Below are 24228 nucleotides of genomic sequence, written 5' to 3' on the forward strand. Positions count from 1 at the left end.
CAGCCCCGCCTCGCTCCCACCCAATCACCTCCCGCCGGGGCGCCGCGTGACGCCGCTCCGCCAATGGGCGCGGGGTTCGTCACGCCGCCGGCGCCCCGCCCCTTCCTGGCCCGCCCCCCCGTCGCTCCCCACGCGCACACGCAGCTCCGGCCACCGCCCCTTCGGCCCCGCCCCCCCGGGCGGGGCCACGCCATTGACCACGCCCCCCGAGCGCCCGGCTCGCGCGGCCCGGCCGCGCACGTGCTGCAGCAGCAGCAGCAAAACACTGCAGGAATAATAAAGTAAAAATAGAGTACAATAATAAAAAATACAGAAATGTATTAATAAATAAGAGAAATAACACCTCGCCTGCGTGCTGTCCCCGCGGCGGCTGCGCCCAGAGAGGCTCAGCGGGGGACGCCGGCAGCCTCCGTGCTGCTCCGGGGAGCTCTAAAGGTTGGCTGCGAGCCTCGCTTGCTCTTTCCCCCCATTATTAAAGGTTTTAAGGGCTTCCATGTTGGTCCGGAGCGTCGTGCTCACCTACCCCCACACACGCCAAGTGGGCAGCTGGGCGGTGGGGGCTCACGGCGGCCACCTGGGAGTCGCTTCTGGTCACTTTGGGGTGAAGTCCCTCCAGCAGTTGAGCATAAGCAATGGAATGTCCCTGCTGCATCCGTATGGTTTGCTGCCCTGCGTTTCACCTGCCTGCTGGTTCGCTGTATTGAAAGTCTCCGGCAGCTGCGGGTTCGCGTGGTGGGTCTGAGCTACCCGAGAGCTGCCCAGAGGACTGGAATGCTCAAATACGCCCCAGGGAAGGCGGATTACAGGGCAAGACACCCACGGCAGCCAGAGGCCCTGATAAACACGGACTTAAGTCGTCCTGCAGTGGATCGCCTCGCTATCGCCACAAAAATTTACCTCTGGGCTCTGATAAGAAGAATGGCCCTGCAGAAGACTTAAGAACACGTAAAGTATTACAAAACGCTGCTGTTGTGCTGGCAGTTATTCCAGAGATAGGCAGGCTCAGGGTTTTGCTCCATCTTGTAGGACAAATCCTAACACTGGCTCTCCCATGTGATCGCAGAGAGGAAGCCATAGATGCTGCATTTCTAGAATCTGTGCAACTTAATCTCAGGCACAATAAAGGGAGGAACCAAATTATTTATAATTATTCCCTCAGACTAACAAATTCTACTTTTTCACTTGCTGGCAAGTTCTCTAAGCTGTGTTAGTTAAGCCTCTCCACACACGCTACTGACAGTTTGTAAAGCCTTGTTAGTCCGGAGAAATCTGACCTCGCTGTGGATTACACGAGGGCCTCAGAGATTTGCTTTTAGTGCTTTTGAACCGCTGCAGCTTTCGTCCTCTGCTTGGAAAGCTGTAGGATGGCGAGCCCTAATCCTGGGTTTTGGGAGGACCAGGACTCGACTATCGGCTGAGTCAGGGAGAAATGAAGGGGTTTCACACAAAACAGCCATTCAGAAGTCAGTGTTCTCTTCCCTCTGGCCTTGCACCCACTGATTTTCGGTGAGGACGGTGGGGGAAAAGCAGAAAGCTGGAGGGCTGGTGTGGTTTCACGAAGTAATTAATTCTCGAGCAAGAATAAGAACTGGCTTGCACCTGCGCTGATTTAATAGTAAAACTGGTGTAATTCACCCTCTTACACCAGAAAGGCAATACCCTTAGTGTTTGCAGCTGGCTGAGTCTATATTAAAAAGTGGTAGGAGCTGAGCAAGCTGTGCTGCTAGGGCCTGTCCAGCGGCTCAAAGCTGGTGGAGTTGAGCCTGCTCTGTCCACAGTGATGATAGGAATCACAGGAAAATCTGCACACCTCAGCAAGCCAGGACAACGAGTATCCGTTCCTTAAACCGCGTCCATCCTGTTCCTTGCAGCCATGCCAGCGCATGTGATGTGGCTGCCCGGCTTTGGTGGAAGGAGGTACAACTGCAGCAAGTCGAGACTTCTGCTAAGTCTGGGCTTTGGAGCGGCCTCAGAGAACCTTTTGCCAAAGCTGCGGTTTTGGGCAGTGAGAGATCCTCGTTGGAGGGCGAAGAAGCGAGCAAGAGTGGCTCATCAGGCAGCCGAGCACCGGGACTCAGCCGTCGAGGGCCAAAACCCCACATACTTGTCCTGAAAAGATGCAAAGTGCTGGGAACTTGGAGTGGCTGGAGTATGTGACGTGTCTCACTGCTATTTGGGCGTGAAGGTTTTGGTTTTGGCTGACGCTTCCCATGGGTCTCATACTTGTTCTTGGTGTGTAATGCTGCAAAGGGGAAGGGAGGAGGGCTGCTCTTCCCCCGCACTAGCGCTGTTGTAGAGTATCAGGATTTATACAAACATGCAGAGAGAAGAAATAAATAAATCAGTACTCTGTTTCCCCATGTAACCTTATTCATGTAGCTCTTAAGCAAGAGGAAGCTGACTTTAAGCCCTGGAAATCACAGAAGCAGCAAACTGTCCCACCTCCCCGTCATTCCAGGAGAATTTAAGCTTCCGCTTCCACATACCTCAGCATGCCAGCAAGGAGTATTTTTCCATATCTGTGCATGATTCCCTGTAGCTGCAGTAATGAGGAATATTAATTTTCCCCCTCCATTTTGGCAAAGTAACTCTTAAAATCTCAATACAGATCTGATTTATCAGGATAATATGACAAAACCTGTTGCTGTGCATATTTTCTGCAGAACCAGGTGATCCTTTTAATAGGTATAGCCTGAGTAACACCCTGCAGAGATGAAACACATTTTTACTTATGCAACTTAGCACTCTATTGACTTACTGCTAGAGCAATATACTGAATAGTATCTATCGTGATTTATCACTGGTCCTGGTTCTCTTCCTATTTTCTGCCTCATCTTTCTACTGTTTTGCTTGATTTACCCCAGTGAATCATTAGACAGCTTCCATTATAAAAAAATCAATTACTTTGATGTACAACGGGCAGCACATACCTAGGTTCCACATTTTGCATGATAAGTAGGCATTTTGGATGGCAGATCTTGGCAATAAAGAATGCATAAGCCCAAAATAGCTTATTATGGACTGCTGAGATTCAACCCCTTTCCTTCCTGCTCCGGGGAGAGATGCCTGTGCTGTGGGACGCCCGGTCACTGCCCCTTCTCTCTGAGCAGGGCACCCAGCACACCAAATTCTGTGCTTTTGCATAATCCATTCAACTGAACTGGTTTTTTCCACCCTGCTTGAAGCGTTTCCCATTAGTTGCAGCGTTCACCCCGGCCTGTCCCAGTTCACCAGCGCTGTGGCCAGAGTCAGGCAAATTCCCAGTGCAGATGACGGTACCAGGAAGGGTGGATCAGCTTTATTGAGCTCTCCTGATTACAGGGCTGGCCCCTAAAGATTAGTAAGTCCTAGTGCAGAGTAGCAATAACAATGTCCCAGATAATGGGGAGAATCGCTGCTATTTCTGGGGAGTAACGCTGGCAAGTGCCAGTCCCACTGATGGCAACAGCTTTTCTGTGCCTCCTTTGGGAAGGACACCCCATCTGCAAGGTGTATGGGGTGAAAACCACCATGAGAGAGTCTTGCAAGTTGATGGAAATGGGATTCATGGGTCTATCTGATCCCGAGCTGCAGACCATTCTGAATGGGGCTCGAGCCTGCATGCTTGCAGACAGCATTCAAACAAAAAGGGGAGATCTTGTGTCCTCTGCAGCACTAGGCAAACACTTCTTAAAACTGTGAAAGCTTTTTCTTATGGGATGAGAAAACAGTTTATTGCTCAGCTTTAAGTGCAGCAGTATTTGTAGTTTGGATTAGTGCTGAGCATTCATGCTCAATTAACCTCCTGGGGATTACATTTAGTTTCATTTGAACACTGCCTCAGCGCTCCATTCGACCAGGATAACTCGGGCAAGGAGGGCACAGACCAAAGTCCCAGATTTTAGGCAGATGTGAGTCTTGAATGAAATAATTCTGTGGTTTTAATTTCTTTCTCTCTTCCTGTTTCAGTTGTTTGATTTGTTCTCACATTGTAGGTTTGTCTTTTTTTTTTTTTTAAACCTGAATCTTGCTCTTAATTCGCTTGCATTTGTGTTCACAAAGAAAATGTGACCTAAATGTAACCTACAAAGACTGACTGCCAAACAGATTCAAGCGGGTGTTAATGGCAGCCCAGATGGGAGTTTATAAATTTGACACCTAATGTTACTATTCTCTAAAAAGAGCAAGTTGGTTATACGGGCCGTCAGTCCTTCAAGGGGTGGCTCATGTTTAACTTTTAATAATGTGTGGTGGGGAAAGGGTATGTTTGCTTTAATTTTCATAAAAGGGAAAGCAACTTCCCAAGATATGGGAAACAAATCCTAATTCAAGCCCTCTGGGGAAGTTGCTGTAATCACCAGAACTCCACACAGCCTTTAAGGAAGGCAAGCGGGATCCTGAAACGAAACGTGAGTCACATCATGATGACAGCTGAAGAAGGAGCAACCTATATCCATGAGATGCGGAGATTAAAAAGACGTTCAATTTATTCTGAAAAATAGAAAGGACCAGATTCGCTCCTGATGTGAGTCTGGCGAGGTCAAAGGATCTAAACCAGTGAGGAACACACCCTGCCAACTACTGAATGCAGCTTCTGAGCTACAAGCTTAACTATATGTATAATTATTTGCAGGGTGCATAATAAATGAAGATTGCCAGGCTTGACAGGACTAATATTAGTGCTACCAGCTGTGTTTTGGCTTGTGGGCTCACAGGAGAAGGCTATCCTGTCACTTTACTTGGCCCATTTGCCCCGTATGTGCAAGTCGCTGTCTGCTTACATTCAAAGGACAAGTCTTTACATTTCCTACCTCAAGATTTCCCTGTGATGGTTACTTGTAGGTAGATTTGTGCCTGTTTTAATTTAACTCCCTCTCCAAAAGCTCAGCACTTGCGTTCATAACCACACAACCCTGTAGTCCCTTGCGTCACAATGCAAAAGCAGCCTTCCCTTCATCTGAGAGCAGCAGCACCCCTGGGAGATGTCTGAAACCATAGTTACCAGCTCCTATCTGAATAACGACTCTTGAACGATTCCCAAATCTAAGGCTATGCTTTTGCCCACACCAACTGCAACAAGAAGCTGAGAGTCTCCTAAAATGCTTGAAATTCAATTATAGGATTCCCCATAAGCCATCACCATCAATCCCAGAAATGGAGAACGGCTCCTTGCAAATGCTCGGTTGTGCTTCACAGGGCCAAGAATCTTAAATCCGGTAAATTCTGCTTTATCTTTACCTTGACTTAGTACTGCACATGCCTTTCCAAGGCCAGGCGCCTCCTTGCTTGTCTGCAGGGCGATAATACCAGCTCTGGGATGTTTTGTTCAATTTCTCCCTTCTTAGAAAGTGTCCCAGCTGCAGGAGGAGTGCTTTCTGAACTTACTCCCAGTCTATGGATAACTTGGAGAAGGGCCAGCACTTTGTCTTTTCCTGGAAACATAGCTGCAGGAAGAATGAATCACCAGGTTGAACCTGTAAAACCAAGTGAAAACAAAAGCTCTGACTTCTGCGTCTCACTGTTGCAAATAATGGGGGGAAAAATAGGCATCCTGTTTTGAAATCCACTGCCAGCTGACAGGACAAAAATATTGCACACGTGATTGGCTTTTGAAGATGGCAAGAAACATAAGGCTATGGCCATTTAAGGGAAAAAAGCCTGAAACCAAAGAGTAGTTAGGGAAATAGAAAATTCCAGTGTTTTCAGGGAAAAAAGTAACCAGTGAGGTTGTTCAGAACACACAAGGTGGAATTTTAGTAGCCCTAAATTGTCACGCTTTTAAATCATCTTCTGTACTACCCTTGGCTAGTGGTGAATACATGCAAACCAGGTGCAGGAGCCTGTGTTTCCCAGCATCAGGACAGACTGCAGTGCTGGTGTCATTGATCAAACGCACCCTTTGCCTCTGCAGCAGTCTAAGATGTCATTACAGGCTTCTTGGCTGGCGTGCGAGCATCTGGATCACTGCAGGGAGCACAAACAGATGGAAGGTAACCTTCCTTTACCTTAGCTTTTCTTTTCTGATCCTTCCTTCCTTCACCTTGTCTTAAGGAAAAATAAAACTAGCTTTGCAGCTATCAAAGGCTAAGGTAGAGTTAATGGAGACTTAATACCTGAGAAGAGAATTTGAGATGAGCTGAAGCCAAGAAAAATGGAGGCCTGCAAAGCTGGGCTTTGTGTGCTCTTGGGCAGAGGGCTGCCAGCACTACTATTCTGATGTACTAAGAAATAGCTGTTACTGCAGGTTGTGGATACAAATTTCCTACGAGGAAAAGCAAAGCGCTTTCCAGTATTTTAAAATAAACATTAAAGTGGATGTGTGACTTTGTTCAGAAAAGGCAAATTGCACACGTAAGCCCTGCAGTGAGTTTATTTAGGGTAAACTGAAGGTTTAATTCCAGTCCTGGGCCACGAAAGCCTGGAATGTGGCTCTGCGGAGCCCTTCCTGTTAGATTTAAGATACCCGAAATTACTTAGACTTGACTCTTCCTTCTCCATTGTCTGAAGGATTTTCCTTCTAAGGCGTGGAGAAGAGAAACGCTGCCAATACCATTACAAGTAACAGCAAAACCCCCAGATCTTTCCTAAGCTTGGATTCTGCTTGCTTTTTAAAGGGTAACCTCTGCACTGGGGCAGATGCTTTTGCATCTTTATGCCGTAACTGTTGTCTGTCTGTCCATATGATTGTTTTTAAATTGTTTTAAATTAGTCGTTGTTAATGACTTTTAAATTAATACAGTGCATTGCTTGCATTGTCATTTCCTCTTCAGTTACGCAGCACTGAAATTTGGCCAGTGCAGTGAGTGGTAAGCGGAGGAGGTTTCCTGCAAATGAAGTGCAGCTGGAACTGCACTGGTTGCTTGCAAAAAAGAGCTTACTCATTTTGCTTTTTGTTCCTTAATTAAAACTTCAGAATAATGTCAGCTTTCAGACCTGCAAGGCCTTTGAGAGATCAGTCACATAATTCCACCAGAAGCTAAGTGATCTTTCTGTAACAAGACATTTTAATAAATGCGGTGATTAGGTATGACAGTTTATCAAGATGCGAGGTTGAAAGCGTGAATGTAATGTGCTTGACGGGAACTATTCCCTCTTCAGAAGCTCCAGAAACTTCCTGCGTTTCAGCTCAAGCGCTTATGAAATTATACATCTTCATATTTTTCATCATTATTTCCATTGTTTAATATAAGTCCATGCGTAAAGGAAACGACATGCTAGATCAGACCATACATTTATTTCAATATTTAACATTTTTTTCAATAATCTTGCTGAAGCAGCAGTTTGTAAGGTCTGCTGATAACCCATCAGTTTCTGCAGAAACTTAACTTTTCATTGTTAATTTACCCCATGGGTTTCAAAGATGATCCAGATCAGTTCAAGTTGAGGATGCCTTGATTCTGCAACTGCAAGCTGTCATCAGCAAATTAATCTCTGGCTTATTCCCTTTGTATTTAAGCAATTCACCACCCCATCTATCTCACTGGTGTGGAGAATCTGGAAGCTACTGGTGAAGATGATAATGTATACATTGAAATAATTTCACTGTTAGTCATTTGAATGGCCACTCGCAGTGATAAAGAGACCGCTTTCTTTTCTGGGTTTTCCTCCAAGATTTGTGTTAGCTAATGTTCATTTGGTTGATGAAAGCTCTTAGCAAGATAGGTATTTGTCCAAACTTTACTTCAAGGACAGTTTTGTATTTAGTTACGATGACAACCAGAAGCAGCTGCTATTTATTTAGAGAGGAAAGGATGAAACGTGTATGACCAGAAGTTTCTACACAAGTGTAGAACAGAACCATTTGGAATAAGGTGGTGCTGTCAGAGGGTTATCAGCAACACAGGTTTCTAGATAGTGTTTTTTAAAAAATCAGATTGTTTCTATTTATACCTGCCTTTGCCTTGGTAACCAGAGACTGCGTGAGGGATGCAGTATCTTCCCCACATCATGGATGGCTCCAAAATCCGTGCACAGCCATGTGGTACACGCAGCATCTACAGAAATCCCACCAGAACCGTCACGTGCATTTCTAAGAAAGGATTTTAAATATTAAGCAGGAAAGAGAAGATTTCAGAATGCCAGGCACATCAGTATAGCTCCAAAATAATTTGTACTCATTTCTGTCTCATCTACTTGGTTCTTTGATCTTCTAAGTATTACAAGGACCATTGCTCTTAAACACTTTTTCTTAATTACCCCAAGCAGCTTACCGGCATGAGGCAGCAGGATTTACTCATAATTGGACATGTTATGCCTGCTCTATCAAGTAGCTGAATGAGATAAGAATGGACTTGAATTGGTGTTTCTTTATTCTTTAACTCATTCTTGCTTACCTTAAGATGAGCTGTTCCCTACTTGGGAAGTTTATCTGCAGCTTAGGTGTCCTTGCAGCCTCCTGCAGTGTTTGAGAGCTGAACCAGGCTGTGTTCCTGCCACTTTATTGTTGTGCTAAGTTCTAGTCCTGTTGGGAGAAAAGGCATTTCAGTTCCAGGCAACTGTTTTAGCCATAATTATTTGTTGTTGTGTTTTCCTTTCCCTTTAACTGTCAGGAAAGCTGGAAGAAACCAAGTGTCTTTCTCTGCCACTATTATACCCTGGTACTGTGCCTTCTTAGAAAATTGATTTGGAAAGGGGGAAAAACAGGTAAATATAGGCTTAGAATGACTATGGGGAACCAGGGCCCATACTGAACTTCTAGTGGACTTGCTTCTCTTTTCATAGCTTCACTATCCAGTTATGATCTGGAAAGTAATTTTTGATCTCCTGCATAAGGCTCATGGAAGTCAGTGCCAAAGTAATATTAGCCGGGAAGAAGGGGAAATACTTCTGGAAAGCAGGGGAGGGCTGGTAGAGAACCTGCTGGGCTCTGAAGGTATTCAGGATATCTGACTTACAAAAACACATTCTTGGGATAAAAGCACTTTGGGAGTTTCCCTCCATTTGCCTGACGGTGTAGTTTAGGCACAGCGTTAAGTGATTCAAAAACTCATCCAAGCAGAGTTCTCATTTGAAGTGTAATCACTCTCATTGCTTTTCCCACACTGCCCATATAAATAATTTAAAAAATAATTGAGATAATAGCACAAGCAGTTTCAAACTCTCAAAAGCGGGAGTAGTGGCAAGGGACCAGCACTTTAGGACATAAAACCACTGCAAGCTGAATCATCGCACCCACTCTGGCATGTTTATGAGGAGAAGTTTGAGTTGCCATAAGACAAGTATGAACTGGACTGGGGCAAGTGAAATTCTGGTTTCCATTCTCCTACAGCAGCAGAAGCCTAAAAACAAGCTTCAGTTCCTGCTACCTTTGTGCAGCCTGTAATGCTCCTCCACAAAGGCTTTTGTGAATTTTGAGCCACTCTGTTGAAATCAACAACTTTTGGATGTAACCACATTCGCTTTCGTCTGCCAGCCAGATTTGCTGCTCCCTGGGGGAAAGACTGGGGATGTTTTCTGGAGCTGGTTACGCTCCCCAACTTTGAGGGCCGTCCTTGCCCTGTCGGTGGTGACACTGGGACCTGCTGGGCCCTGCCCCGCTCTGTACAAACGAAGGGCCTGGCCCCTCTCAGGGGCTGAATGCGGCTGGAGGTCCTGTGCCTCTTGCTGGATTAAGTACCTGCAGCAGCAGCTCCAGGCAGCCAGAGCGCAAGCGCTGCCAGGACGCTTCCCCAGCCCTCCCGTGGCCTTTAGCAAGCTTTGGAGCAAGTTCAAGTAACTGGAGATGGAGACATACAAAGGAGAGGAGCACTGTGTTGTTTTGCCAAACAAGAGATTAAATGGAACCAAAGGTGAAGAGAAGCCCGTGCACAAACAACGCCGCAGGGGCCTTACCGCCACACCACCACCCGAGAACAGCTTTGGCTTTAATGCCTTGGTCAGTGCTCTGGCTGAGATTCACAAGAAATGTTGTGTTTCTGCAATGGTTACCCAGTGTGTGCACATACGCAGGCACGTCGCAAGCAGAGCCAGAGGCCACGAATGCATTGCAAAGAGCAAGTTTTATTTTAGTTACCTCTCTACTGGGAGATCTCCGAAGCCACACCTGAGCTCCCAGACAGAGGTGACACCAGCGGGGACGCAGGCGCTGGTCAGTTCAGCCCTGCTGGAAGATCCCTGCTGATCTCGCCTGTAGGCACAGCCTCCCGCTCTTTCTCACAACAAAGCAGGAATCTCAGACACAGTGATAAGGTGCCTGGAGTTTCTCACAGGCCTATGTTATCTAACACAGAGGTTCTACTCATCAAGCACACAAGGTCAGTAAAACAATTAGTGTGATGTATGTGCTTTTTCTACAGACAGGTGCAAATCACTTGAGCGTATTTACATTTAACTAACCTCCTCGCCATTCTTCCTCTATATTCCCATACACCCAGCTATCGAAGGACCACTTTCAGGCTGGCAGTGTGCATTTGCAGAGACAATGTTCACCCTGCTGGCAATGGAGGAGGAAGCTGGCGGGCTTCACCTCTCCTTTGCTGTGACTTCCAACCACCTCTGAAGCGAAAGCCACAGCCGTGAAGCACAGGGAGGCTGCGGGGACAGCAGGCAGCGTCCCACAGGGTGTCCCGCACCTTTTGCACGTCCCCAGCCTCCTGCAGGAAGCAGCGCGACGCTTTTCCCCCGCGGAGCGCCGGGGGCGGGCGCAGGCACAGCCCTTCCCAGCCGGCGGCGTCGCAAGGCCGGCCCCGCGGGCAGCCTCTCCGCCTCCCCCGCCGTGGCTGAGCGGCAGGAGCGCTCTGCAGACCCCGCAGCTCCGGCCCCATTCCCGCCGCTCGCCGAGGGCAGCCGCTGAGCGCTGCCGGTTCCCCAGCCGCGGAGGCCGCACCGTCCCCGGGCTGCGGCGCCGGGCGCTCCGCCGGAGCAGCGGGCGGGCTGGGCGGCGAGGGGCCGGGCCCTTCCTTCCCCGCGGCGGCCCCGGGATGGCCTTGGTGCCGTACGAGGAGGGAGGCGGCTGGGGAGCGCGGCAGCTGCACAGCCCCTGGGTCACCCACCGCTTCGCCAGCCGCACCGTCCGGCTCCGGCAGGACTGGCGAGGGCTGGGGGTGGCGGCCGTGGTGTGGGACGCGGTAGGTGTGCGCAGAGAACGACAGATTTCTGTATTGGGGGGATTCCCGTGGCGCTTGCCCTTGCCTTAGAAAATTACAAAACGTTAAACTCTGCTTTACCTTTTTTTTTGCCTCATAAGAGGTCTCGGAGGACTGCAGGGGAAACAGGCCACCCCCTGCTCGGCCAATGCTAAATACAGGAGATATTTCAGATAACTCGCAGAACTCTCACCCATTTCTTACCAGTGGCCTACGATGTTTGCTTAACATGCTTCAGAGCACAGTACAGATCCTGCTGGTCAAGGACTGCTGATAGACTTTATCTTGGGGATAAGAACCGTCCAAAACAGAGGAGTGTGTGGCAGGCCCGAGGCTGCTGCAAAGCTTCCCTGTCCATCGGGTCTCTGTCCAGACACAAATTGCGCTCTTACCTCTAGTTTTAAAGAACAAGCGTAGCAATCTTAGCAAATTCCTCAAATGAGTTGGTGCCTGGGACCGCTGGTCTTTCCTGACATTGGCTTTGACGGAACTTGCTCCAGAGAGCATGCCTTTTCAAGATTTCTGTAAAATATAATATGTTAGATACAGATAGAAGCGTTATTACTTTCACTGTGTCCTTCCTGATGGTATGACAGCATTGGGCTGAAACCTTTTGAAATACCATGCAAGATACTCTGAATCCTTTTCCTAGACTTGTGCAATACTCTGTTTGACACCCCCCAACCGAATTTCCTTTCCAAATGCAACTCTTTCTGCCTCCTGTTATGTCTGGGAATTCATGAAGCTGTGTTGCCACACGTGAGCTGCAGCCTCCGTGGTTCTTTTTCCCATTGGTCTGAAAGTGTCTTCTGTAAAATGCATAAAAAGACCAGACGTGCAGGCAGGAGGCAGAGAAGGGCTGAACAAAGTCTCGCTTCAGACCTGAAGTGCCTGACCCTTCCTCTAACCTTCTCTCTCGGTGTAAATCAGAAATCCTGTGTTCAGCAGGACTGAAATGAGCCCTGTGCTAATTGCCCTTGTCTCTTCGCTTAGGCTGTGGTCCTGTGTGCTTATCTGGAGATGGGAGTCATTGATCTCAGGGACCGGTCTGTGATTGAGCTGGGAGCCGGAACTGGATTGCTGGGAATAGTGGCCACCTTATTAGGTAAGGGCTTTTTTTTTTTTTCTTGTTTAAAGCAATTTACAACTGCAGTAAAAGTGGCATTTTTACATCCATAATACATACCTGGTGTAGAAGTTAGCACCAAAGCTGTATATGTGAACGGTGATGTTTCCTGTCTGAGCCTTCTTCCTTTCGTGTTAGACTTCAGAGCCTGCTGCGTTATTTATCGTAGTGGTGGTGCCACTGCAGTTCACTTTATGGTAGGACCTTGTTGAGGCTGGCGCCAGTTACCACAGTACTCAGGTACACTCAGGTCTGCAGCTGTTCTCCCCCAGGGAGCAAGTGTGTTCCTGTCATCTTACCCTTGTCCTCTTGTGCAGCACAGATAAAACTACAGACAGAAACCGCTCTCTGAGCTTGCATAAGCCTATTTTGCAGACAGGGAAACAAGGTCTGGAGAAATGAAGAGATTTTTCGTGTGATCTGTCTGACCTGGGAAAGAGGCTTTCTAGCTGCCCCTCACCTACTGAACAAATACAGAATTGGAGCAGGTTAATTGTAACAATCCCTGCTACAATTAATTATGCTGTTCTCATCTATGGAAAGTCAGAAAGTAACCTCTCTGCTTCCATGCACTAAGAACAAGCTGCAGAATACACTTTTAGTTCTCTACCCAACTTAAATCTTCATGTGGAGTATCCTTTATATTAAGTGACTGATGAAGGGTAGGATGTATGTAGATAGTGGGCTCTTTTGCTTGTTTTGTTCTTTTGTTTGTTTGCTTTTAATCAGATAGCTCAGGGGAATTGTTAATGTTTAGCAGGAACTAAGGAGCCTGCTTGACTTAGAGCATTGTATTCCAAATGCTGTATTTATGGACATGGACTATTTGTCTGAGACATACACTCCTGTACCGCTTAGGTGCTCGTGTTACCATCACAGACAGGGCGGCAGCACTGGAGTTCCTGGAGTCAAACGTCCAGGCTAACTTACCTCCCGAAATACGTCCAAGAGCTGTGGTGAAGGAACTAACTTGGGGAAAAGACCTGGGCAACTTCTCTCCAGGAGCGTTTGACTTCATCCTGGGCGCAGACATCGTTTATCTGGAAGAAACTTTTGCAGAACTGCTTCAGACGCTGGACTACCTGTGCTCAGAGCAAACCGTGATTCTTCTTTCCTGTCGTATCCGCTATGAAAGGGATCACAAATTCTTGAAGATGCTGAGAGGCCGTTTCTCTGTCTCTGAGGTCCACTATGATTCCAGCAAGGATGTTCATATCTACAAAGCGCAGAGGGCTAGTCGCAAGGATGACTTTTGACTCTGTGCTTTGTTGGTAAACCGCTGATGCTGTTCAGTCCTCCCCTTGTTTCTACTCAATACACTTGTTCCTAAGCATATAATTGCAGTTGTGTTATTTCACTGCCTTCTCGGTCTGATGCTCTTCTCTGACCACTTGGTCTGATCCAGCAAGGATTGTACTTGCATTCTGCATGTTGAACCTCTGCTTCATTTCTCAGTAGCGTCGTATAGGGTCTTCCACTGACTTTTTATCAAATGTAATTTCTGAAACTGGTTTAAGTTCCAGAAATCTTCAGGCATCAAAAATGTCATCAAAAGATCTGTTGTTTAAAATCAAACTACACTTAATTTCTGTGGGAAACTTAGAGTGTTTTTTTTCCCCTTATCACTTCCTTAACTCCAGAAAAGTGGATGAAATATAAGCTAAGAGTCTAGCTCTAAATGCCTGAACTCTTCAGGCCTTCTGCATCTCAAAAATTGTAGTAAAAGAAGCCACTTAAAAGAGCAAAACCAACAAAGGCAGCTGCTGTAAAGTTGTTCTGTTGCTGTCACTGATAAATTGAAGAGGCATATGGAAAAAATAACAAGATCTGGGGGTAGAGGGCTGTGTTACGAATCAGTATTGCACAGTAAGCCAGCTTGGAAATCAGTGGTGTTTTTAACTGACTTGCAAGCATGGAGCCTCTGTCTGCAGTACCGAAGCAGTCGTGGTTCTTGGGTTGTCTCTAACACCATAACTTTCCCTTGCGGAGGTCACGGCTCTATGGAGCAGATACACGTGCACATGTGCCAGCAGGGCAAGTTAAACACGGAGACTTGAGCCGTTCTTTAAATATCAAATCAGTCTTTAACTTTCAAAGTACCGCTAAATAATGTTTTACTTTCTGCCTTTGTTTGTGGCTCGCTCTGTCTCTGAGAGCTGTTATTTATACTTCTTCTTGTATTACCTGGGACCTTGGGGCAGTGTCTAGGTTTCTGTGCAGTGTGGTAGACGCTGTTCTAAGTAACTGATTTCATACCTTGAGCTTGTAAAAACAGCTCTGGGAAAGATGCGTTGCAGGCTGGAATTGGGTTTGCACCAGCAGCAGGCTTCCTTCTCTTCCTAGTGATGGAAGAATGAAACTGGTGGAAACAATGGACTTCTAGATGCAGGAATTGCTACAGTACTTTTTTTTTTGGTGGATGTGGAATTTTTTTTTAAACTTAACTTACAAAGCTCAGGTCAGGGCTTTAAGCGTGTCCATGTCTTTGGCACTGGCGACAGCAACACCAGAAGCTGCTTTGGGTCATGGACGTTAGGAGCTCTATCACTTCTGCTTCCATCAAACTTCTTAACTGGAAAAGATGCAAGGGGTTTGTGGTCCAGAAGTGATGTGGAGACTGTAATCTGGAAATGACACATTTAACATTACAGCTCCCATGAATGAGACCCAGAGGTCTTGTGCTTCATCCTCTCCATGTTTTCAGCTTAGTTCCTTGCTTGGCTCTGGACTCAGCTCGAAGAGTTGCTGCTTTAGAACACTCACAACAGTATCCTCAGAAGCCACATGGTGTCACTAAAACAGTATTTAGGCAGCTGGCTGGGAATATGCAGTCTGAAACCAGAGTTGAAGTCCCTTTGAAGGAAGGAAGACAATACTTTTAATTAAAACCAGAGCGTGATATGAGCTTTAATGCACCAGACATGGCTTTCCTGTTGTATCAACTGGCTGAGCAATGGTTGAAAAGTATTAGGAGCTCTCCCCACTCTCTTTCTGGCTCTAGTTTTCAGAGTGTGGCTGTAAGTTCTCACCGCTCCTCTTCCTTTTCGTCCCCTCTGGTGTTTCCTTGTCTCTGAGCTTGCCTGTGCTCAGTGGATGTGCCAGGCTGGAGCTGGCAGAAAGCAGCGTGCTGGTGCTTGGGCTTGTGAGCGCATGTGACGGGCCGTGTGGGGAAAGCTGCTGCCCGGCTGTGCTTGGTGCTTGCAAAAGGCTGCAGCTCGCAATACTGGCAGCTGTAGAAGCACGCTTTAAAAGCCTGCTTAAATAGCACCGAATAAAGCCCAGTGTAGCGCAGAATAAATCGTACTGCAGCAACCTACACACTTTCAAGGAGGCTTTGCTCCAGGCCTTGCTTCGACGACAGGAAAAGTTTTGTACTTTTAAAACACTACAGTTTAATTGCATACCTTTCTAATTGTTGAGCAGCTTTCAGTGTCTGTTGTTCCACTGCCTGTCGCCTTCCCGTAAGAGCAGGAGTGTGCCTTGGCCTCTTTTGCTGTGTAACAGCTGCACAGCAGCTGTATGCAAACCCTAGGAGTACATTGGAAGGCTGAAGCAATGCTACTGCCCATAAGTAAATACTTGTGGAGAAAAACGTGAGATGTCACTGGCAGCTCAGGTGAGTGTCTTGCCCCTGACCTGCAGAGCTCAGCAAGGGGCACCCCCTCAAGGGGACATCTCTCACTGCTGCTGGGTGAGCTGCTGCACTGCCATCAGATGCATGTCAGTGTTGAAGCAGCTGTTTGGCAATTAAGCCAAGACCCTGCCCTGCAGAAGGTGCTTCCTTCTCTCACCTTGGTCATCCCAGCGCTAGAGAAGTCAGCGTCACTCTCCTTTGGGTGGTTCCATTGCATCAGTCCTGTTTTGTAACAGATGATGTGAAGTCATCTGCAGGGAGGATGTGTTTGGGAATGGGTCCCTGGGTAGTGGGGCAATAGAGAAAGTGTGTCTTGAGAAATAAAATACTCACCCTAGGGAGAGGATCCAAGTCGTGGGGAAGTGACCAGGTAAGACGTCACCATGCTGTGAGATTGTGAAACCATTCCTGAAACATGCCCTTCTGCAAGGAAACCAACTTCTAAAATGTCATTGCAACTGAAGTGATGTTTGATTAATATTAAGACAGAGTATGAAATTCAGCTCTGTATGTTACAGACTAAGAGCTTCAAGGTGCAGCAGTGTCACAAGAATCAGGTTTACCAGCTGATCTACTGACTGCACAGCGATCTGTGTTACCAGATTCTTTCAGTCTGAAATTCAAGCCAAACTGCATTTTTAACTCATGGACTAACTCCTGTTCGGGACTCTCCCTCATTACTGAGATACACGTTTTCCTGAGCAACGACATGAATGGTATTATGAAAACACTCAGTTGTGAAAACCACAAAATCCCAGCCATAATGAGCTGACCTTACTGCCTCCCCTTGGTTTCACTGGAGGTGTGTTTAGCTCAGTGCTGAATTTCTCCTCCTGGCTTTCATCCCAGGGTTTAGATCCAGCCTTGCAAATGATGTAACCGGGTTGTGATCCTTGCAGGGTTTGCTGCCTTCTGTTCTGCTCTGTTATTAACACCGTGGTTTACAGGAATGCTTAAAAGTGGGTAAAAAAAGAACATTTGAACTGTGAAAAGTCTCTCAGACATCATTAAACAACAGAACTAATTGCCACCAGAATGAATACTGGAAAGCAGGTTTAACAATATCAGAAGTGGAAGAGAAACTTTGTTCTTCGGGATCTAACTTCTCACTAATCTAATTCAACGTAATTGGGATTTAAAAACCTCTCCTTCGGGGAAAATATCTCATGAATACCTACAGCAGGCCTCAGATTGTTAGAGTCTTCTTAAAATACACCTTCTCCCACATCCCTATCTATCTACCATTTGCCACTCAATTAGCATAAATGGAACATCCTGCTCAAAAAAGAGACTCTATAGAGTTTTTTAAAGCATGTTTATGTGACTGCACATAAATGTTTGTGTAAAAAGGGAGTTATGACAGTTTATACCACAAAGGTTACAGTAAGAAAAAACACTTCTTTATGACAATAATTCACAAATTCACAAGAATCACTTTAATATACAAAGCAATTACTACCATTCTGAAACACAAAGCAGCTAATATGTACATAGTGTTAATAAAATGCATTATAACCCAGTACATTTTTTTTAAACACAGATAAAGCACAAAAAAATAAGTAAAAAAAAACAAAAACAAAAACAAACCAAAACCAACCAAAAACCAAAACAAAACCCACGACAGGGATGTTTCTAGATTTTTGGGGAAATGTAAATAAGAATTTATTTCCCCCCCCCCAATAATGGATTTTCATTTAGTCTTTTAACTTCCACAAGTTATGTGGGAGTCGAGCTTAAATACCCTGTTCTGTGCTGACATGGTTTGGGTAAAGAATCAGAAATGCAGATGAGGTGAACTTACTCTTTCCAGCTTATATTCCAAAGGGAGACTAATAACCCTCGCTCTGGAAGCTTCCCTGAAGAATATTGTTCCAAAACAATTTCTAATTATAAATCCAGAGTAGAAATAACTAATTCTTGAAGTGAGCAACCGATCTGTGGACAAGTCCGTGCAGGGGTTGGCTGCCAACTAGCACCTCTTTTTGTCCCGCTCCCCATCCCATCCCTACAAGTCCATATAAGCAGCACGGTTTCAAATCTCATACAAACTCGAAGTTCTAAAATTTTTTAAAAATTAATGTTTTAATATAAATAAATGTAATTACATACACACAAAAAAATGGAGTGGCACCTGGATAAAACGCAACTTGTAGAGAGCATCCGAACATCGTTAGTTCGTAAGAGTGGACATTTCCAGATAACTACCTGGCTCGAGTTCTTCCTTCCCCATGCTCTCAACTCAGCTATCCCCTAATTTAGAGAAATATAAAGCTGAGGCGACACAGCAAGTCACAAACTGCACTGGCAGTACCAGAATGCAAACAGGTCACTGTCTTCAATTTGTGCTACGCGAACAAGCCCAAGTGAATCTCCTTGTGGGCTAGAGCTTAAATACATGTTGAAAACACATTCCGAGGCAAAACCACTTGAAACACAAACCCTCTTTTCCAACTGGATCTGGTCCCTTTTCCCCAAAGATGCACGGATTTAAGCCAAATCCATCCACAGACCTGAACCTGTCACAAGCACACAGTAGGTAGGATTTCAGCACCCTGTTCTCTTCATCAGTCTGGCTCCTCCCAAACCAACTGAGCTCCGCAATACATTCACGTTTCTGCAAAATCAGTGTCTTTTACAACTAGCAAATTCAAAAGCTCGGGGAAATGAGTTCCCAGGCACAGTACAGAGAACCATCAGTGTACTGTACGCTTTTTAAACCTGCTCACAGTGACAGATCTCAGGGTTATAGCTAAATTATCATTGTTGCTGCAAAAGAAAGGTGGTTGTGCTCTTTTTTACCTTTTAAAGCAGAGCGACACATTGTCAATGTACCTTTACTTCCTGGTGTCAAAGAAAGGGAAAGCCTTTCGATTTCTTTTCTTGGAATGCAGCTTGTGAAACCTGCAGCCAAATCTCAGATTAAGAAAAGGGGAATAAAGTGACTGAAAAATAGTTTCGCCTTCCTTCCAAATTAACCTCCCTTCGCCACTTGGGGTCACTGAACTAGTTCTATTCTAAAAATAATTTCCCATCCATCCTGTACACGCTGCTCGGAGACACCACACACTTAATTCTTTCCAGCCTTCGGTCCTGCCAGTTCGAGCCTCCTGCCACTTTGCAGTAACGCCTGCTGGACGCCAGGTGCTGATCAGCAAGTTAAATGTGCGGGGGAGTCAACTGTGAGGAGAGGACTGAATTGTGTGCAGGCAGCAGGATTTGCAACAATTGCGCCAGGGAGCTCCTTAAGCAAAAATTGCTCTCTTTTCTTTTCTTAAAAGTGCACGTTTTAATTAAACATTTACAAAGAATATAGTGTAACGAAAATAAATACGTGACCTTTTGGTTAGATCATTGGCAAATGTTACATCACTAACCAGCTTCGGGGTGAAAAAATTACTAAAAACAGAGTCTTAGAAAACCAAAGAAATCCTCTGTGAATTGTCATAGATTTGCAACCACTGATAATGAACTTGCTTTGATGGGGAGATTTGTCTTTATTTTAACCCACAAAGAGCACTGGCTGGCTGTCATAAATTAAAAACCTATTAAAAAAAGCAGAGGCCAGTTTTCACTAACAGATGACTACTTGCAGCTGCAGTCTACTGGAAGCCCAGATTAAAAACCACAAGAGCAGTACAAATTTTGATCAGAAACTATGAGGGCTGGTTTTCCTTATTAAATCTTTTTTTTTTTTAGTTTTCCTGAGCCTCTTAATGATCCCAAACACCCCACCAATTTTCTGATCAACCTACAAGTACCAGAGAAGCCAGCGCTCTGCAACGCAAACACCAACTACAGAAGAGCCAGGACCTGCATGTGTCTGTACAGTCCCGACGAGCTAAAATTGTGCTTTCAGATACAAGCAACGGTGCTGGCAACTACCTGATTCTGGTGAAATCGCTGCTTAAATAAAAATGCATCGCCACTACCCCAGGAGGAAAACAGAAGTCTTACCAGTGGTTCCTTTAGAAAACAACACCTTAACAACCTTTGCAATTGTTTTGCCTTTGATATATAGCTGCCAAAGAGAAAAAGCACAAAAGTGAATTATTCTGGGGGGTGGTGGTTGTTGTGAAACGACTCTTTATGTCATTTCAAAAATCTCCATCCATAAAAAAAAACAAACCTCACAAGAGCAAAGAAAGATGCAATAAAATTATCGAAAAATGGATAACTGAGAAACAGCACAAAACAAACCAGTAATAAGCGCTAGAATAATGCAGCCCAGAACTACTGGGGCGGGGGGGGAAGCTTTCACACGCATACACATCCACACACACCCAGACACACACAGAAAAGTAAAAATTTTTTCTGACCTCCATATACTATAATACTCAGCATTCCTGACTTAAAAGCTCTCAGAGCTGTAGATTATATACTGTGTGTATATATATATATGTACATATATTATACATATGTATTTTCCAAGAATATCTAAATTAAAAGAGCACCTCTGACAATATCTTAACTGCCTGATCGGTGCTGTTGTTTTGCAAAATAATGACATTACAAAAATTATATTTCAAATCAATTCTTGTTTATTATGAACATAATGAATCTAGCCCTTTCTAACCCTCTCTTCAGGTAAACAGGCTATCGGTTCTTGAAAACTCACCATCGTGAGATATAAAACTAACCCTCCTTCTCCCCTGCCAGCATATCTGTCCTACTTCTAAATGGCCTTAGTTTATAGAAGCTGATTACCCCAACCTCATTACTTGGTAGATAACATATGAATGGATTCCTGTGTCATATTCTTTCCCTTCCTGGGTTAATATGAATAATAAAGCATGTATGGGTAACCGCAGCCAGCCCTGTACTTGGTCTAATACATATTTTATTCTTGTCATTTAAAATTTCCATTAAAGAAATCCAAGTCCCTAAATCCTCAGTGCAGCATAATGAAGATTCCTGCAGATCCGTCCGTACTATAAAACTTAACGTTCTTTTTCTTAGTGAAACGTTAATTGCTAATGAGGTCCAGGCTAATAACACTCCAGCCCACGCACAGACAAACGGGTAACACAGTTCTCCTCTCACTGCTACACAAATTTGCACCAACCCTGTATTAGAAGAACCCCATCCAGGTACCCGGTTAGGCTCCCTGGTCCATTCTGCTCCCAGGCTTTGTACCAAGTGACTATCAGCAAGTGCTGGACGCTGCACATCACCCACCAGCAACAGCTCTCGGGTCAGGTTCACTGCAAAACCTCAAGTTTTTGCACACAGATGGTTCTACAAAAGAAACAGCCTTGATGTCGCACATCCAGCCTTTTCTGGGTTTCTCAGCTGGAGGAACCATTCCGTGTATAACTGTGTAAATTAAGCCACTATGAGCTTCATGTTTGACAAGAAATGACTCCTGCGTTACCGACATTTCTACTTCAGCACTAGTTCTGAAAAACTGGTACCTGTTGTATGAGATTGTGTTCTCTGACTTCAAGAAGCTGAGAATTTTTTATAAAAGCATTGCTGGAAATTTAGGGTCTTCTTTAAATTTGCATTGCTAGAGTAATAAATTCATCTTCCATTAAATAAAAACATGAAAGTTCTCTATGGCAGATAAACACAGAAAATTTGTAAACCCCCCTCAACATTTGTGAAAATTAATTCTTTCGTAATTCCGATACTTATGTTTTCTTCCTGAAATACAAACATAATTCGTCATTATTGAGAACTCTAGATTTAACAATAATGCTACGAGTTTAACCCTGCTCCTTTTAAAGTCTCTTGGAAACGGAATGCCCTCTCAAATGAGAAAACTAGAACTTTTAATACTGCTTAGCTGTTTGAGACTCAACTGCCCAGAGTCTTCCAAATGTTCTTCTTCTCTTCTAACATCACACTGACTGTGTAACCTTCCAGAAGCTTGTGTTTGAAGTTCATCTTAAAAACAGAGTGAATGGGAAAAAAATATTAGCAAATACTTTGCTAGGCAAGACATTAGTACAGACCAGAATCTTATTCATATGTCTCTCATACATAAAGTTTGACCATAAGCCAAAGTAAACTCACTCCATCAAATGACCCGAGCTAGTGTATCAAGAGACTGCTTCAGAGGGCCAGGAAACAAACTGCACATGATTCTTTTTGACACATTCTTTTGGACGACTTCTTGACATTCTTTTAAGTTCTTTTTGAGCACGATTCTTCTGGAGTCCTAATGCTTAGTACAGAGCTGTTTTTGAACATGAACTACCTTTTAAACAATGTCAATCTGGGAAAGATCACGGTTCCTCAGTGTGTACAAAGAAACCTGATGTGGCAAACATCTGAGGCATGTGAGTAATTTTACTTGCAGGAATAAATTACTTGGTATATCTGATCCTTTACATGAAAAAATCCTCTGAATAAATTAAGAATTTAACTAGCCTGGCCAGCTTCAAATAATTAATATTGTCCCTTGCGAAGCAGAAGTTGGAATATCTGTGTTTGAAGTCCTCTTCAATATTTGAGGTTGTCCTGGCAGTTGTCATACTGCAATTTAATTTACACATGGAAGGCAGCCTCAAAGTTTGAAAAAGAATCTAGCAAACCAGGCTGGTGTTTTCCATTGAGTACAATAATTTCCATTACTTGAGACAGTGGTAGGGGAACAGAAATAACCTCATTGCTTGAGAGGACCTGGGACACAGGCTATACTGTCGTCAGTGAGTACGTATGTGGAGCTGGCCGCGCTTCAACTGCTTAGTTGTTCTGCAAATCAAAAGGCAGTGCTTTCATGTGTTACCCTTGCTTATTACATGACTGTTTTTTAAACATCGCTATTGTACTTCTAAAATTCTGAATTCTTTTCCCACACGAATATAATTTCCTAACCAAACTCGTGTTTGCCTTTTGTGCATTCAGGATGTTGAACACACTTGCACACATAAGCTTTGAGCAGCAACAACTGAGCAGTGAAGCTCATTTCTGAGGGATGGAGAAGTTTTCACTAGTCCAGGAGGGCTTAATACAGACTACAAAACAAAAGCCCTCCTGGGCTAGTTCGGAAAAGGTGCGTGATCTCCACACCAAGAACATGACTGTGAAGCGCCTTTCCTTTGGCATGCTGCTTAGCCGTGTATTTTTACAGTTCATAATGAATACCTGAAACCAATTTGGCAACCATTGCTTCTTCATTGCACCGCGCGTGCTCCACGTACGTGGCCCACAGTTCTCTGGACCAAGAGGCTGGGGTGGCTCTGTCTCTAAGGCAATGGAAAGAGCTCAGCACAAAATCTTGAAATCATTACAAAAGGACCCTCCCCACAGTAACTTCCCAAGTGACCACTGTAACTCCTTGAAGAGGATGGGGAGATGAGAAAGAAGTCTGTTCTTCTTCACGCTGAGACTGATGATGAAAATAATCTTGTAGGGGGAGAAGAGGAGGCAAGTACTTGAACATTCACAGTTTGATGCAAAGCACAGATGAAATATATTCTGTAGTTGCTTCAGGCAGTTTTGCGCATAGAAAAAAAGAAATGTTTAGAAAATTAAAAGTTTACTTTGTCTTTCTGGGTATAACCAGAACCAGTCTCTATCCCACCCGGACAAGTGAAAATGGGAATCCAAAATTAATCTGATTTGTGGCAGTAAAGGTCCTTAAGTGCTTTCAATTCCTCAATCAGTGTCTTGTTTTGGTTTTCAAGCACAGCTACTCGATTTTCTAGACATTTCACATACTCCTTTTTCTTCCTGCGACATTCACGTGCTGCCTCTCTGCAAAGCAAAAAGAAAACCCATTCAAATCCAGAACAACTACCTGCAGAAATGGGCTACTTAACTCTTCAGGTCAAACCTATTACCTAGTACTGCCATTTTTAGAATATGGAGGTATCACTATGAAATGCAAGTTAGGAAGAAAGGTTGCATTAATAACAATTGTTTCTCACAAATCACACAGACTCAAGATCCACAGATCGTCTTAACATGTAGATCGCAGTAAGCCAGCACCAATGAAATTCTGCTTCTGTGAGAAAAGGATCCTACTCAATGACAAAATTCTGCTTGCAGGACTTACATTAGAGCCTGTAGGCCAAGTTGAACGCTGCTGCAATAATTTTGTTGATTTTTATTATAATAAATAGATGGACAATGACAACATAGATAAGACCAATGTTTATCTGTTCATCTCTTTATAGTCTTAACTCTTCCCGTTGCTGCAGTCCAACCAAATACTAATGGTCATGATGTTCAAGTGGTGCAAAAAAAGCTACATTTAGAGAACTCATGTATTCACTCTCAAGCAATACTTTCATTTTTCTAATAATGTCTGCATCACTGCAATGATAATATAAATTACTCAAATTAAAAAAAATCACAAAATAAACAGACACTAGCAACCATATAACCCTTTAGTCCTTGTCTGCTATGCCAAGAACATGGCAGTGTTAATGTGCTGAGGCAGATCTTGAGACAAACTT

At 44.6% G+C, this 24228-nt stretch overlaps 2 protein-coding genes and 1 long non-coding RNA gene across 8 annotated transcripts in view; 1 reads left to right on the top strand and 2 right to left on the bottom strand.

Annotated features, from left to right (window-relative positions):
- Positions 1-303: 303 nt before the first annotated feature.
- Positions 304-10575, bottom strand: LOC110359850 (uncharacterized). The gene is made up of 5 exons (XR_002415301.2): positions 9992-10575; positions 8313-8440; positions 7870-8008; positions 5218-5453; positions 304-2287 (listed from the first exon to the last, which is right to left on the bottom strand). It is a non-coding gene; the product is annotated as an uncharacterized LOC110359850 (long non-coding RNA).
- METTL21A (methyltransferase 21A, HSPA lysine) lies at positions 5000-13527 on the top strand. Of its 4 annotated transcripts, none has more exons than XM_013367494.3 (3): positions 5000-5195; positions 12057-12168; positions 13048-13527. In XM_013367494.3, exons 2-3 carry the CDS (start codon positions 12084-12086, stop codon positions 13443-13445), a joined length of 483 nt encoding a protein of 160 aa, XP_013222948.1. In that variant the 5' UTR covers positions 5000-5195; positions 12057-12083; the 3' UTR covers positions 13446-13527. The 4 variants fall into 4 exon arrangements, with proteins under 4 accessions (XP_013222948.1, XP_021145395.2, XP_064925485.1 ...); XM_021289720.2 differs by lacking the exon at positions 5000-5195 and adding an exon at positions 5580-5969; XM_065069413.1 differs by lacking the exon at positions 5000-5195 and adding an exon at positions 10650-11045.
- A 6811-nt stretch (positions 13528-20338) lies between these two features.
- CREB1 (cAMP responsive element binding protein 1) overlaps positions 20339-24228 on the bottom strand; it is a 34407-nt gene continuing 30517 nt past the window's right edge. For all 3 annotated transcript variants that reach the window (XM_065069409.1, XM_065069410.1, XM_065069412.1), the window contains one exon: positions 20339-23524. In XM_065069409.1, coding sequence (XP_064925481.1) covers positions 23380-23524 — 145 coding nt within the window. In that variant the 3' untranslated portion in view covers positions 20339-23379. The remainder of the gene's footprint in view (positions 23525-24228) is intronic.

Source organism: Columba livia, chromosome 7 (assembly GCF_036013475.1).
Source record: "Columba livia isolate bColLiv1 breed racing homer chromosome 7, bColLiv1.pat.W.v2, whole genome shotgun sequence".
NCBI lineage: Eukaryota > Metazoa > Chordata > Aves > Columbiformes > Columbidae > Columba > Columba livia.